The 14,080-nt window shown below is 47.2% G+C and overlaps 1 protein-coding gene across 1 annotated transcript in view; it reads left to right on the top strand.

The window, feature by feature from the left end:
- The window catches only part of LOC144497662 (uncharacterized), a 62,854-nt gene extending 49,998 nt beyond the window's left edge, over positions 1-12,856 (top strand). The window contains exon 10 of the mRNA XM_078219105.1: positions 9,168-12,856. Coding sequence (XP_078075231.1) covers positions 9,168-9,311 — 144 coding nt within the window. The 3' untranslated portion in view covers positions 9,312-12,856. The remainder of the gene's footprint in view (positions 1-9,167) is intronic.
- Positions 12,857-14,080: the final 1,224 nt, after the last annotated feature.

Here is a 14,080-nt window from a genome sequence, read left to right as displayed (position 1 = left end):
CTCCCCATCCGCCCAGAGGACCGACAATATACGGCTTTTGAGGCGGATGGTCGTCTATACCAATTCCTCAGGGTTCCATTTGGTGTCACCAATGGGGTCTCGGTCTTCCAGCGTGCTATGGACCGAATGGTGGACCAGAACGGGTTGCGGGCTACCTTCCCGTACCTGGATAACGTCACCATCTGCGGCCATGACCAGCAGGACCACGACACGAATCTCCAACACTTTCTACGCACTGCATCTCGCCTGAATCTGACCTATAACAGGGAAAAGTGCGTATTCCGTACGCGTAGGTTAGCCATCCTCGGATACGTGGTGGAAAACGGGGTCATTGGCCCTGATCCAGACCGTATGCGCCCACTCACTGAACTTCCCTTGCCCGCTAGCACGAAAGCACTGAGGAGATGCCTCGGGTTCTTTTCGTATTGTGCACAGTGGGTCCCCAACTACGCGGACAAAGCTCGTCCGCTCATTAAGTCCACGACCTTCCCACTTACGCCGGAGGCCCAATTGGCCTTCAAGGTTTTGAAAAGCGACATCTCGAAAGCCACGATGCACGCGGTGGATGAATCCATCCCTTTCCAGGTGGAGAGTGATGCATTGGACTTCGCCCTAGCCGCCACACTAAACCAGGCAGGCAGGCCCGTCGCGTTTTTTTCCCGCACCCTTCAAGGCCCAGAGATTCGGCACTCAGCGGTGGAAAAGGAGGCTCAGGCCATTGTGGAGGCAGTCAGACACTGGCGCCATTACCTGGCAGGTAAGCGGTTCACCCTGATCACGGATCAACGATCCGTGGCGTTTATGTTCAGTAACACGCAGAGGGGCAAGATCAAGAACGATAAGATCTTGCGGTGGAGAATTGAGCTCTCCACCTATAATTACGATATTATGTATCGTCCAGGGAAGCTCAATGAGCCCTCGGATGCCCTCTCGCGCGGAACATGCGCCATCATGCAGGAGGACCGCTTGAAGGCTCTCCACAATGATCTGTGTCATCCTGGAGTCACCAGACTCTACCACTTCATAAAAGCCCGCAACCTACCCTACTCGGTGGAGGAGGTCAGGTCAGTTACTAGAAGTTGTCGGATTTGCGCAGAATGCAAACCACACTTTTATCGACCAGACCGGGCACATTTGGTCAAGGCCACTCGCCCTTTTGAGAGGCTGAGTGTAGATTTTAAGGGCCCCCTTCCCTCAACGGATCGGAATGTCTATTTTCTTAACATAATAGACGAATTTTCCCGGTTTCCGTTTGTTTTCCCCTGTGCGGACACGTCGACTGCCACCGTCATCAAGGCATTCAGTGAGCTTTTTACCCTGTTCGGGTACCCCTGCTATATTCATAGCGACAGGGGCTCGTCGTTCATGAGCAACGACTTGAGGCAATTCCTGCTCTCATTCGGGATTGCCTCTAGTAGAACCACGAGCTACAACCCTAGGGGTAACGGACAGGTGGAAAGGGAGAATGCTACAGTCTGGAAGGCTGTCCTACTGGCACTGAAATCCAAGGGCCTTCCAGTCTCCCGGTGGCAGGAGGTCCTTCCAACTGCGCTCCATTCTATCCGCTCCCTCCTGTGTACGGCAACCAATGCTACTCCCCACGAGAGGATGTTCTCATTCCCTCGGAAGTCGTCCTCGGGGACCTCATTGCCAGCCTGGTTGACGTACCCAGGACCCGTCCTTCTGCGGCGCCATGTGAGGGCTCGCAAGTCCGACCCCTTGGTCGAACCGGTCCAACTCCTCCACGCCAACCCTCAGTATGCCTATGTGGCATATCCTGACGGGCGAGAGGACACTGTCTCCATTAGAGACCTGGCGCCCGCAGGGGACGTAGCAACTCCTGTCGCTCCTATTCCCCCAGTCACAGATCCACTACTCCTCATTACTTCCCCAGACGTGGCGCGGTCAGCACCGGGACCAGTGCATAACACTTTTACTCCCATGTACAGCTTGCCTGAGACTCGGAGATCGGCGCCACCATCATCACCACCACCACCACCACCAAACGTTCCAGGATCCCCTACACCATCGCCTCATCAGGGCCGGCCGGCCCGGGAGTCTTTGAGGGGACAGCCAGATGTTGCTTTGAGAGAGCCACCGCAAGCACCTGCTCCGGTTTCGCAACCGGTGTTGAGAAGATCGCAGCGTCGGTGTGGTCCTCCAGACCGTCTGGACTTGTGAATCCTGTTATTTTTTTTGTCATTGTCTGTTTTCATCCACCCCGCCACCTTTGGTTCCTAAAGGAGGGGTGAATGTGGTGAACCATCGTTGGTTCACCACTGGGGTTGTTATTGTTGTTGTTATGGGGGTTGTACTATGTTGTTGGGATAGGGTGTTTACCTGTCCCAAGTGTTATCATGGCACACTCCAGTGGGGTCCCGCCTCCGGTGGCAGGGTATAAGACCCCCTGCTCCGGCAGGACCCCTTCAGTCTGAACGGGTGAATTTGTGTTAGTAGTTTCATTGTTAATGTATTAAAGCCTTCAGTTCTAAAGCCTTGTTTCCGGGTGCTCATTGAGGTGCATCAACCTCTATTAAGTCTCCCCTCATCCTCCGTCTTTCCAGGGAGAACAAGCCCAGTTTACCCAATCTCTCCTCATAACTAAGCCCCTCCATACCAGGCAACCTCCTGGTAAACTCTCCAAAGCCTCCACGTCCTTCTGGTAGTGTGGCGACCAGAACTGGACGCAGTCTTCCAAATGCGGCCGAACCAACGTTCTATACATCTGCAACATCAGACCCCAACTTTTATACTCCATGCCCCGTCTTATAAAGGCAAGCATGCCATATGCCTTCTTCACCACCTTCTCCACCTGTGACGTCACCTTCAAGGATCTGTGGACTTGCACACCCAGGTCCCTCTGCGTATCTACACCCTTTATGGTTCTGCCATTTATTGTATAGCTCCTCCCTACATTATTTCTACCAAAATGCATCACTTCGCATTTATCAGGATTGAACTCCATCTGCCATTTCTTTGCCCAAATTTCCAGCCTATCTATATACTTCTGTAGCTTCTGACAATGCTCTCTGAGAGGGGCTGGGAGGAAGCAGTCCATGCAGGGATCCCCGGTGGTCGTTCCCCTTAGCAACAAGTATTCCGCTTTGGATACGGTTGAGGGGGATGACATACCAGTGGGGAGCCGCAGTGAGAGGATCTCCAGCACTGTGTCCGTCTCTGTGGCTCGGGAGGGAAAGGGGGAGAGCGGGAGGGCGATAGTTATTGGGGACTCGTTAGTTAGAGGGATAGATAGGAGGTTCTGTGGCAGCAAAAGAGACTCACGGATGGTATGTTGCCTACCGGATGCCAAGGTCCGTGATGTCTCAGACCGTGTTTTCCAGATTCTGAAGGGGGAGGGGAAACAGTCACAAGTCGTGGTGCACATTGGTACCAATGACATAGGTAAGAGAAGGGACGGGGATTTAAAGCAGGAATTTCTGGAGCTGGGCTGGAAGCTGAGAGCCAAGACGAAACATGTGGTCATCTCTGGTACGTTGCCGGTACCACGTGATAGCGAGTTGAGGAACAGGGAGAGAGTGCAGTTAAATATGTGGTTGCAGGGATGGTGTAGGAGGGAGGGTTTCAGATACGTGGATAATTGGAACACGTTCTGGGGAAGGTGGGACCTGTACAAACAGGACGGGGTGCACCTGAACCAGAGGGGCACCAATATCCTCGGAGGGAAATTTGTTACGGCTCTTCAGGGGGGTTTAAACTAATTTGTCAGGGGAGTGGGAAAGGGAGTTGTAGTCCAGAAGTCAGTGAGGGTGGTGAGGTATTGGGGAAGGTATCAGGGTCAAGGGTGGGTACTGGTAGACAGGAAGGTGGGTTGAAGTGTGTCTACTTCAATGCAAGGAGCATCCGGAACAAGGTAGATGAACTTGGGGCGTGGATTGGTACTTGGGACTACGATGTTGTGGCCATTACGGAGACGTGGGTAGAACAAGGACAGGAATGGTTGTTGGACGTTCCGGGGTATAGATGTTTCACTAAGTGTAGGGAAGCTGGTAAAAGAGGTGGAGGAGTGGCATTGTTAATCAAGGATAGTTTAACGGCTGCGGAAAGGCATTTCGTGGGGGATCTGCACACTGAGGTAATATGGGCTGAAGTTAGAAATAGGAAAGGAGCGGTCACGTTGCTAGGAGTTTACTATAGGCCCCCAAATAGTAATAGAGATGTGGAGGAAGAAATTGCTAAGCAGATTATGGATATGTGTGGGGGTCACAGGGTAGTTGTCATGGGGGACTTTAACTTTCCAAATATTGATTGGAACCTTTGTAGGTCAAATAGTTTGGATGGGGCAGTTTTTATGCAGTGTGTGCGGGAGGGTTTCCTGACACAATATGTGGATGGGCCGACTAGAGGTGAGGCCACATTGGATTTGGTACTGGGAAATGAACCGGGCCAAGTGTTAGATTTGGTTGTGGGAGAGCAATTTGGAGATAGTGACCACAATTCGGTGTCTTTTGTTATTGCAATGGAGAGGGATAGGGCCGTACGGCAGGGCAAGGTTTACAATTGGGGGAGGGGTAATTATGATGCGATTAGGCAAGAATTAGGGGGCATAAGTTGGGAACAGAAACTGTCAGAGAAAGGAACTAATGAAAAGTGGAACTTTTTCAAGGAACAAATACTGGATGTCCTTGATAGGTATGTTCCTGTCAGGCAGGGAGGAAATGGCCGAGTGAGGGAACCATGGTTCACAAAAGAGGTGGAATGTCTTGTGAAAAGGAAGAGGGAAGCTTATGTAGGGATGAGGAAACAAGGTTCAGATGGCTCGATTGAGGGTTACAAGTTAGCAAGGAATGAGCTGAAAAAGGGGCTTAGGAGAGCAAGGAGGGGACATGAGAAGTCTTTGGCGGGTCGGATCAAGGAAAACCCCAAGGCTTTTTACTCTTATGTGAGGAATAAAAGAATGACCAGGGTGAGGTTAGGGCCGGTCAAGGACAGTAGTGGGAACTTGTGTCTGGAGTCAGTAGAGATAGGCGAGGTGATGAATGAATACTTTTCTTCAGTGTTCACCAAGGAGAGGGGCCATGTTTTTGAGGAAGAGAAGGTGTTACAGGCTAATAGGCTGGAGGAAATAGATGTTCGGAGGGAGGATGTCTTGGCAGTTTTGAATAAACTGAAGGTCGATAAGTCCCCTGGGCCTGATGAAATGTATCCTAGGATTCTGTGGGAGGCAAGGGATGAGATTGCAGAGCCTTTGGCGTTGATCTTTGGGTCCTCGCTGTCCACGGGGATGGTGCCAGAGGACTGGAGAATGGCGGATGTTGTTCCTCTGTTTAAGAAAGGGAATAGAAATGACCCTGGTAATTATAGACCGGTTAGTCTTACTTCGGTGGTTGGTAAATTGATGGAAAGGGTCCTTAGGGATGGGATTTACGACCATTTAGAAAGATGCGGATTAATCCGAGATAGTCAGCACGGATTCGTGAAGGGCAAGTCGTGCCTCACAAATTTGATAGAATTTTTTGAGGAGGTAACTAAGTGTGTTGATGAAGGTAGGGCAGTTGATGTCATATACATGGATTTTAGTAAGGCGTTTGATTAGGTCCCCCATGGTCGGCTTATGATGAAAGTGAGGAGGTGTGGGATTGAGGGAAAGTTGGCCGATTGGATAGGCAACTGGCTGTCTGACCGAAGACAGAGGGTGGTGGTCGATGGAAAATTTTCAGATTGGAGGCAGGTTGCTAGCGGTGTGCCGCAGGGATCAGTGCTTGGTCCTCTGCTCTTTGTGATTTTTATTAATGACTTAGAGGAGGGGGCTGAAGGGTGGATCAGTAAATTTGCTGATGACACCAAGATTGGTGGAGTAGTGGATGAGGTGGAGGGCTGTTGTAGGCTGCAAAGAGACATAGATAGGATGCAAAGCTGGGCTGAAAAATGGCAAATGGAGTTTAACCCTGATAAATGTGAGGTGATTCATTTTGGTAGGACAAATTTAAATGTGGATTACAGGGTCAAAGGTAGGGTTCTGAAGACTGTGGAGGAATAGAGAGATCTTGGGGTCCATATCCACAAATCTCTAAAGGTTGCCAGTCAAGTGGATAGAGCTGTGAAGAAGGCCTATAGTGTGTTAGCTTTTATTAACAGGGGGTTGGAGTTTAAGAGCCGTGGGGTTATGCTGCAACTGTACAGGACCTTGGTGAGACCACATTTGGAATATTGTGTGCAGTTCTGGTCGCCTCACTATAAGAAGGATGTGGAAGCGCTGGAAAGAGTGCAGAGGAGATTTACCAGGATGCTGCCTGGTTTGGAGGGTAGGTCATATGAGGAAAGGTTGAGGGAGCTGGGGCTGTTCTCTCTGGAGCGGAGGAGGCTGAGGGGAGACTTAATAGAGGTGTATAAAATGATGAAGGGGATAGATAGAGTGAACGTTCAAAGACTATTTCCTCGGGTGGATGGAGCTATTACAAGGGGGCATAACTATAGGGTTCGTGGTGGGAGATACAGGACGGATATCAGAGGTAGGTTCTTTACGCAGAGAGTGGTTGGGGTGTGGAATGGACTGCCTGCAGTGATAGTGGAGTCAGACACTTTAGAAACATTTAAGCGGTTATTGGATAGGCACATGGAGCACACCAGGATGATAGGGAGTGGGATAGCTTGATCTTGGTTTCAGATAAAGCTCGGCACAACATCGTGGGCCGAAGGGCCTGTTCTGTGCTGTACTGTTCTATGTTCTATGTTCTACTATCTGCAAGTCCTGCCAATTTTGTGTCGTCCGCAAACTTACTGATCACCCCAGTTACACCTTCTTCCAGATCGTTTATATAAATCACAAACAGCAGAGGTCCCAATACAGAGCCCTGCGGAACACCACTAGTAACAGGCCTCCAGCCGGAAAAAGACCCTTCCACTACCACCCTCTGTCTTCTGTGACCAATCAAAGATGCACATTTACACAGAAGCTATATCAATATCCACTCACAACTATCAATTACACCATGCATAACTTAAGGGTAAAGTTGGCCAATGACAATTTGTGCACGCCTACCGAATTGTAATATCACCAAGCACGTATTTCTTTCCACACAATTATGAAGATATCTTTCTAACCAGTTGTTCATCAACTCCCCTGTCCCATTGTCTCTTGTTCGAACAGATGCTGAAAGCTGTAAATGTGCATAATTGTGTGTAGTATTATGGCCCTTGATACTTATCTGGGTCTGCTTTAATCAAGACCTGTGGTTTTCTCAGTCTAGCAGCTTGCGGCTTATGTGATTTTCAAAGACTATTTCCTCGGGTGGATGGAGCTATTACAAGGGGGCATAACTATCGGGTTTGTGGTGGGAGATACAGGAAGGATATCAGAGGTAGGTTCTTTACGCAGAGAGTGGTTGGGGTGTGGAATGGACTGCCTGCAGTGATAGTGGAGTCAGACACTTTAGGAACATTTAAGCGGTTATTGGATAGGCACATGGAGCACACCAGGATGATAGGGAGTGGGATAGCTTGATCTTAGTTTCAGATAAAGCTCGGCACAACATCGTGGGCCGAAGGGCCTGTTCTGTGCTGTACTGTTCTATGTTCTATGTTCTAAAGTGTGATTATTAACCCTTTCACTGGAAAGTGCCATCGGAAAGGGAATGGGTGTCGAAGGTGACTGAGAGTGGACTATGTTGTCTTGGAGGGAGCATTTCCTTCAGAATGCTGAATAGGGAGGGCAAAGAAAGATCTGTTTAGTGGTGGCACCACACACTGGAGATGACAGAAATGGAGAAGGCTGGAGGGGTGGAAGCTGAGGGTAAGGAAACCATATCATGCTTCTGGGAGCGAGGAGAAACGGTGAGAGCAGAAGTGCACAAAATAGATCGAACACGTGAAGAGCCCTGTCAAACATGTTGAGGGGAATCCTCGGTTGAGAACAAGCAAGACAGATCATAGAATCCCTACTGTGCATAAGGAGGCTATTCAGCCCATCAAACCTGCACCAACAACAATCCTACCCATGTCCTATTGCCATAACCTGATGCATTTGCCCTACTACTGATTCTAAGGGACAATTGACCATGGCCAATCCACTGAACTTGCACATCTTTGGAGTGTGGGGAGAAATCGGAACACCCGCACGAAACCCACACAGACTCGGGAAGAGATCAGAAGACCTAGCTCTTAACAGGTGTGACAGAGATGGAGAAACTGGGAGAGTGGAATAGATTCCTGACAGGAACCTGGGTGTGAGCATAAGTCGTCAAAGTAGCTGTGAAAATCCATGGGCTTGTGATGAATGTTAGCTAATAGCCTATCTCCAGAAACAGACACAGAGAAGCCAAGGAAAGGAAAGGGTTACTGATGGGCAATGTGAAGGTGAGACAAAGGTGTAAATTGGGGAAAAAAAGCCAATGAACTCTTCCTGTTCAAGGTGAGAGCAGCGAGAGACATTGGTACATTTATCAGTGTACCAGAGAAAGAGGTGAGGAAAGGGGGCCTGAGTAGGACTGCAACAAGGAATGCCCCTAGGCAGGCACGGTTAGGACCCATGCAAGTATCCACACCTTGGAGGAAGTGAGTGGATTGGAATGAGAAGTAATTGATGTGAGAACAAGCTCAACCAGGTGGGATAGGGTGATGGCGGATGGGGACTGGTTGGTTCTCCAGTCGAAGGAGAAAAGTAACCTTTCGTACCATCCTGGTGGGCAGTGGAGGATTAATGGGATTGAATATCTGTAGTGAAAAGAATCATAGAATCCTCCAGTGCAAAAGGAGGCCATTCGGCCCATCAAGTCTGCACCAACCACAATCCTATTGTGGCCCTATCCCCATAACCCCATGCATTTACCCCAGCTAGTCCCCTGACACTAAGTGGGAATTTAGCATGGTCAATCCACCGAACCCGCACACCTTTGGACTGTGGGAGCAAACCGGACCACCCGGAGGAAACCCACGCAGACACAGGGAGAATGTGCAAACTCCACACAGACAGTGACCCAAACCAGGAATTGAACCTGGGTCCCCAGCGCTGTGAGGCAGCAGCACTAACCACTGTGCCACCGTGCCTGGAAACAGTAAGGGTCAGAAAAATAGAGATTGTTGAAGCGACAAGGTGAGAGTCTGAATAGGAAGACATCTGTTCACCGTGGTGAAAACTCACTGCAGCAATGGGTTTTCTGGGACTCTTCTATTCAGCTGTTCCTGACACCTTTTTCTCTTTTGTTCCGTAGGAGCTGGTGGCCCATCATTTAAATCCAGCAGTGAAGAGCTGCCGTGAATCTGGCACTATGGTTCCTGGTGCAGAACTTGTTTCTGGCGAAGAACTTCCCAAAATCTGCGTTTCCCAAACATTTTCAGCCATGGGACACATTTAACTCCAAAGAGTATTGAAGGAATCCTTGGGAAACATCCTTATTGTGTTGAGCCAATCCATTTCAAAAAATGATCGCTTCCACACAATAAGTACAAACATACAAAAACCTAATTTAAAAACCTATCCTATTTTTTATATGTATATATTTACTATAACTCAAAAGTTTTCTTGTAAAAATCCTCCTGACCTGAGGCTTTCCCATTTTCTCTCATGGTCTTTCAAAGCTCATCTCATCCACAATTTCTACCTCTTCCTTAACCACTTTTTAATTCCGCTTCTGATCATTCCACTTCCTTCTCTGGATTCAATTTCAAACACATACTCTCACAGTCAAAGGTGTGCGGGTTAGGTTGATTGGCCATGCTAAATTGCCCCTTAGTGTCAGGGGACTAGCTGGTGCAGAAGGTCATTCAGCCCATCGATTCTACGCCAACCACAATCCCACCCAGTCTATTCCTGTATTCCCAGGTATTTACCCTGCTAATCCCCTGACACTAGGGTCAATTTATCATGGCCAATCAGCCTAACCCGCACATCTTTGGACTGTGAAAGGAAACCAGAGCACCCAGAGGAAACCCACGCAGACATGTGGACAATGTGTAAACTCCACACAGACAGTTACTCGAGGCTGGAATTGAACCCAACTTTGGGGCAAGCGTGGCTGGAAAATCCCTCCTCTCCAATTAAACCACTGACAGCAGTGCTGGATCTGAGAAGGTTCTGCCGTAACGAGAGTTTTGGTTCATACCAAAAATTAATCGGAAAAGTTGCCATTTGTTTCATTGTTGAAGCCTTACTGAATGTGATGTGTTAATCAAAAAGAACACTTTAATTTTGATAAAAGCAAATTACTGTGAAAGTTGGAATCTGAAACCGAAATGCTGGAAATCTCAAGAGGACAGAACTAGCGTTTTGAGCTCTGACAAAGAGTCAACCAGACTCAAAGTTAACTCTCTCCACAGCTGCTGTCGGACTTGCTGAGATTTTCCAGCATTTTCCGACTTTAATTCCGATGATGCTTTTCCATTTGTCAGTCTTTATTTTTATGAATTTTATATTGGAAAGCTTTCTGTATTTTTATGGTTAAATCATAGAATCCCTATAGTGCAGGAGGAGGTCATTCGGCCCATCGAGTCTGTGCCAACCACAATCCCACCCAGTCTATCCCCATAACCCCAGATATTTCCCTTGCTAATCCCGTGACACTAAGGGGCAATTTAGCATGACCAATCAACCCACACATTTTTGGACTGTGGGAGGAAACCGGAGCACCCAGAGGAAACCCACACAGACACAGGGAGAATGTGTAAACTCCACACAGACAGTGACCCAGGCTGGAATTGAACCAGGTGCTGTGAGACAGCAGTGCTAACCATGCCGCCCTGTGAGCAAGGTATTATTTCTTGCCTATCACTGGTTACATTGCGATCACAAGGAGCAATTTGTTATTGCTCATTCTCAGAATGTGAGTGTGGCTGACAATTATTCAGAATTCCTAGTTGACCTTGAGAAGGTCACAGTGGAGAGAGTTCTTGAATTGATTGGGGACCGTTCTAATGATGTATTTCTTTTGATACCAATCAAGTAAACGAACTCAAATTAACTTAGGGACAAATTAAAAGGGGCAGCTCCCCAAAAGAAAGGGGGAACAGCCCGAACCAAAAACAAAGTCGAAAGGAAACTTAAAACATCAAACCAAAAGGTGATTATCGGGGTCGATAATACACCCCAGCCCCTGCGGTGCCCAGCGGTCGCGGAAGGCATCAACCGCGCCCGTGGACACTGCATACTCCCTCTCCAGAGACACCTGGCCGCGAATGTAGCCGCTGTAGAGGGGCAGACAGTCGGGATGGACAGCCCCATCGATCGCCCGCTGCCTGGACCTATTGATGGCGTGTCTCGCCAGGCCCAGGAGCAGGTTCACGAGGAGGTCGGCATCCCAACCCGCCCTTCTCCGCACCAGGTGCCCGTAGATCAGGAGCGTGGGACTGAAGTGCAAACAAAACATCAGTAAAAGGTGTTTGAGGAAACCAAAAAGGGTGTGCAGCCTAAAACACAGAACGTAGACATGGTCCACGGACTCCACAAGGCCACAGAAAGGGCAGTCTCGGGAGCCCGTGTCCGTTCTAATGATGTAACAACCATCAAAGTGTAAGGAAATTAATTGGCCGTGTTAAAGTAAACAACTCAGCATGTATTACTCATTTCATTTGGCAAACGAAACCGCAGCAAAGGCAGACTTGTAATTAAATGTTTTGGATGTTGGTAATTATATATGGCAAGAGTAATAGTGTTGCGATGATGTGTTCTCTTGTTAGTCCAACAAATAAGTTTTTAAGTTTATTTATAAGTGTCACAAGTAGCCTTATATTAACACTGCAACGAAATTACTGTGAAAATCACCTAGTTGCCACACTCTGGTGCCTGTTCGAGTACATTGAAGGAGAATTTAGCATGGCCAATGCACCTAACCGGCACGTCTTTGATGAGGGGCTAAGTAAGTGCTAAAGTTCTTGAGATGGGAAAAATAAATTATATGTTCCTATGAGGTTGTATTTTAACTTATGTACATTTATACTGTGATAGCGTGGTCCCTTTAATGGGTGGTCATTCGTGGCCATGTGACCAGGCTGGAACCAGTGGAGCGCGAGCATGCGTAGATAAAGCTCGGCACAACATCGTGGGCCGAAGGGCCTGTTCTGTGCTGTACTGTTCTATGTACCTGGACCAATCAAGAGTACAGATGCACATTCCTGCCCTATGAGGCTTCAGTTGCAGTCAGGGCTATGTTGTGCTGTTAAACTCTTTGTTTAGAACCACCCTGATGTATGAGATCACGATACCTCGTGGGATGCCCAAATATATCATCCCTAAGCCTATCCTCTAGTCTCTTAGTTAGATATCATGTCTCTATTTTTGATAGCAGCCTCACAAAGCATTTTCACTAAAACAGTCTCACATGGGCATCCTTTAATTGATAAAGGGGGCCTACAAAAGCCATCAGTATTTTATGGCCTTGTCAGTGAAGTTACCTGAATCTCTGAGGCATGTGGTCAACTCCACTTGCCTTCAGGATATTCCCCGATTATAGCCCTGACAACTTTTGTTTATTGCCAACATAATGAAACACATGTATATATTGCTTATCAATTCAATGACTCAGCTTTTTATCACTATCGACAATTAAAAGGGGTATCATCATGTTACCATTAATCCTTGTCAGTTCCCACGAAGTCCCCGACCATAACTCTTTCATTAGCTAAGTCATTAATGTCTTTCTGACCCTGTTTTGATTAGAAACTGTGAAGGCAGCTTCATTAAAATTCACTCTTGTACCAGTTGTTTCTGATAAGGTGTCTGGTGAAGCAATTAAGTCTCCTTTATAGACTTGTGATTCCAACAGTTGGGTGCTTTAAAGGAATGTATCTAACATATGTTTGGTATCAAAGGGACACTGTAACTGTGCGCCAAAGTTTCTTTGTTTAATTTCGAAAAATGTATAGAAGATATATTTATATGTTTTGAATAATTAAAGGTCTTATATGTACCTTTAAAACTACAAAGTATTTAAAACATCTCATTATAATTACTAACAGACTTGCTCCCCATTGATTTAAAGTGAATCTAAAAACCCAAGCAGAGTCTGCCAATCTTATAGTAGCCCTTTTCTATCTTTCTACATTAATCAGTATATTTCAACCAGACATGAAATACTCAACTCAAAACTGTGACACCTTTCAATTCTCAACTGGATGCAGTTGTAAATATGGCCAATTCAATATTTGTTCAGATTTTTTTTGTTTACAAAAGATACCTTATTCCTAAAATATCTGAACAAACATTGCAGAGCTTCTACAAATACATAAAGGGCAAAAGAGTAGCAAGGGAGAGAGTAGGGCCTCTTAAGGATCAGCAAGGTCATCTATGTGCGGTTCCACAAGAGATGGGTGAGATTCTAAATGAATATTTCTCATCAGTATTTACTGTTGAGAAAAGCATGGATGTTAGGGAACTTGGGGAAATAAATAGTGATGTCTTGAGGAATGTACATATTACAGAGAAGGAGGTGCTCGAAGTCTTAAAGCGCATCAAGGTAGATAAATCCCCGGGACCTGATGAAGTATATCCCAGGACGTTGTGGGAGGCCAGGGAGGAAATTGCGGGTCCCCTAGCCAAGATCTTTGAATCACGATAGTCACGGGTGAGGTGCCTGAAGATTGGAGAGTGGCAAATGTTGTGTCTTTGTTTAAAAAGGGCTGCAGGGAAAAGTCTGGGAACTACAGGCCAGTGAGCCTCACATCTGTGGTGGGTAAATTGTTGGAAAGTATTTTGAGAGACAGGATCTACAGGCATTTAGAGATGCAAGGACTGATTAGGGACAGTCAGCATGGCTTTGTGAGTGGAAAATCATGTCTCACAAATTTAATTGAGTTTTTTGAAGGGGTAACCAAGAAGGTAGATGAGGGCAGTGCAGTTGATGTTGTCTAAATGGACTTTAGCAAGGCCTTTAACAAGGTACCGCATGGCAGGTTGTTGCATAAAGTTAAATCTCACGGGATCCAGGGTGAGGTATCTAAATGGATACAAAATTGGCTTCTTGATAGAAGCCAGAGGGTGGTTGTAGAGAGTTGTTTTCAAATTGGAGGCCTGTGACCAGCGGTGTGCCTCAGGGATCAGTGCTGGGCCCACTGCTATTTGTCATTTATATTAATGATTTGGATGAGAATATAGGAGGCATGATTAGTAAGTGTGCAGATGACACCAAGATTG

This window comes from Mustelus asterias, chromosome 8 (genome assembly GCF_964213995.1).
Source record: "Mustelus asterias chromosome 8, sMusAst1.hap1.1, whole genome shotgun sequence".
In the NCBI taxonomy this organism is placed as follows: domain Eukaryota; kingdom Metazoa; phylum Chordata; class Chondrichthyes; order Carcharhiniformes; family Triakidae; genus Mustelus; species Mustelus asterias.
This window is presented reverse-complemented; position numbering and strand designations above follow the sequence as displayed.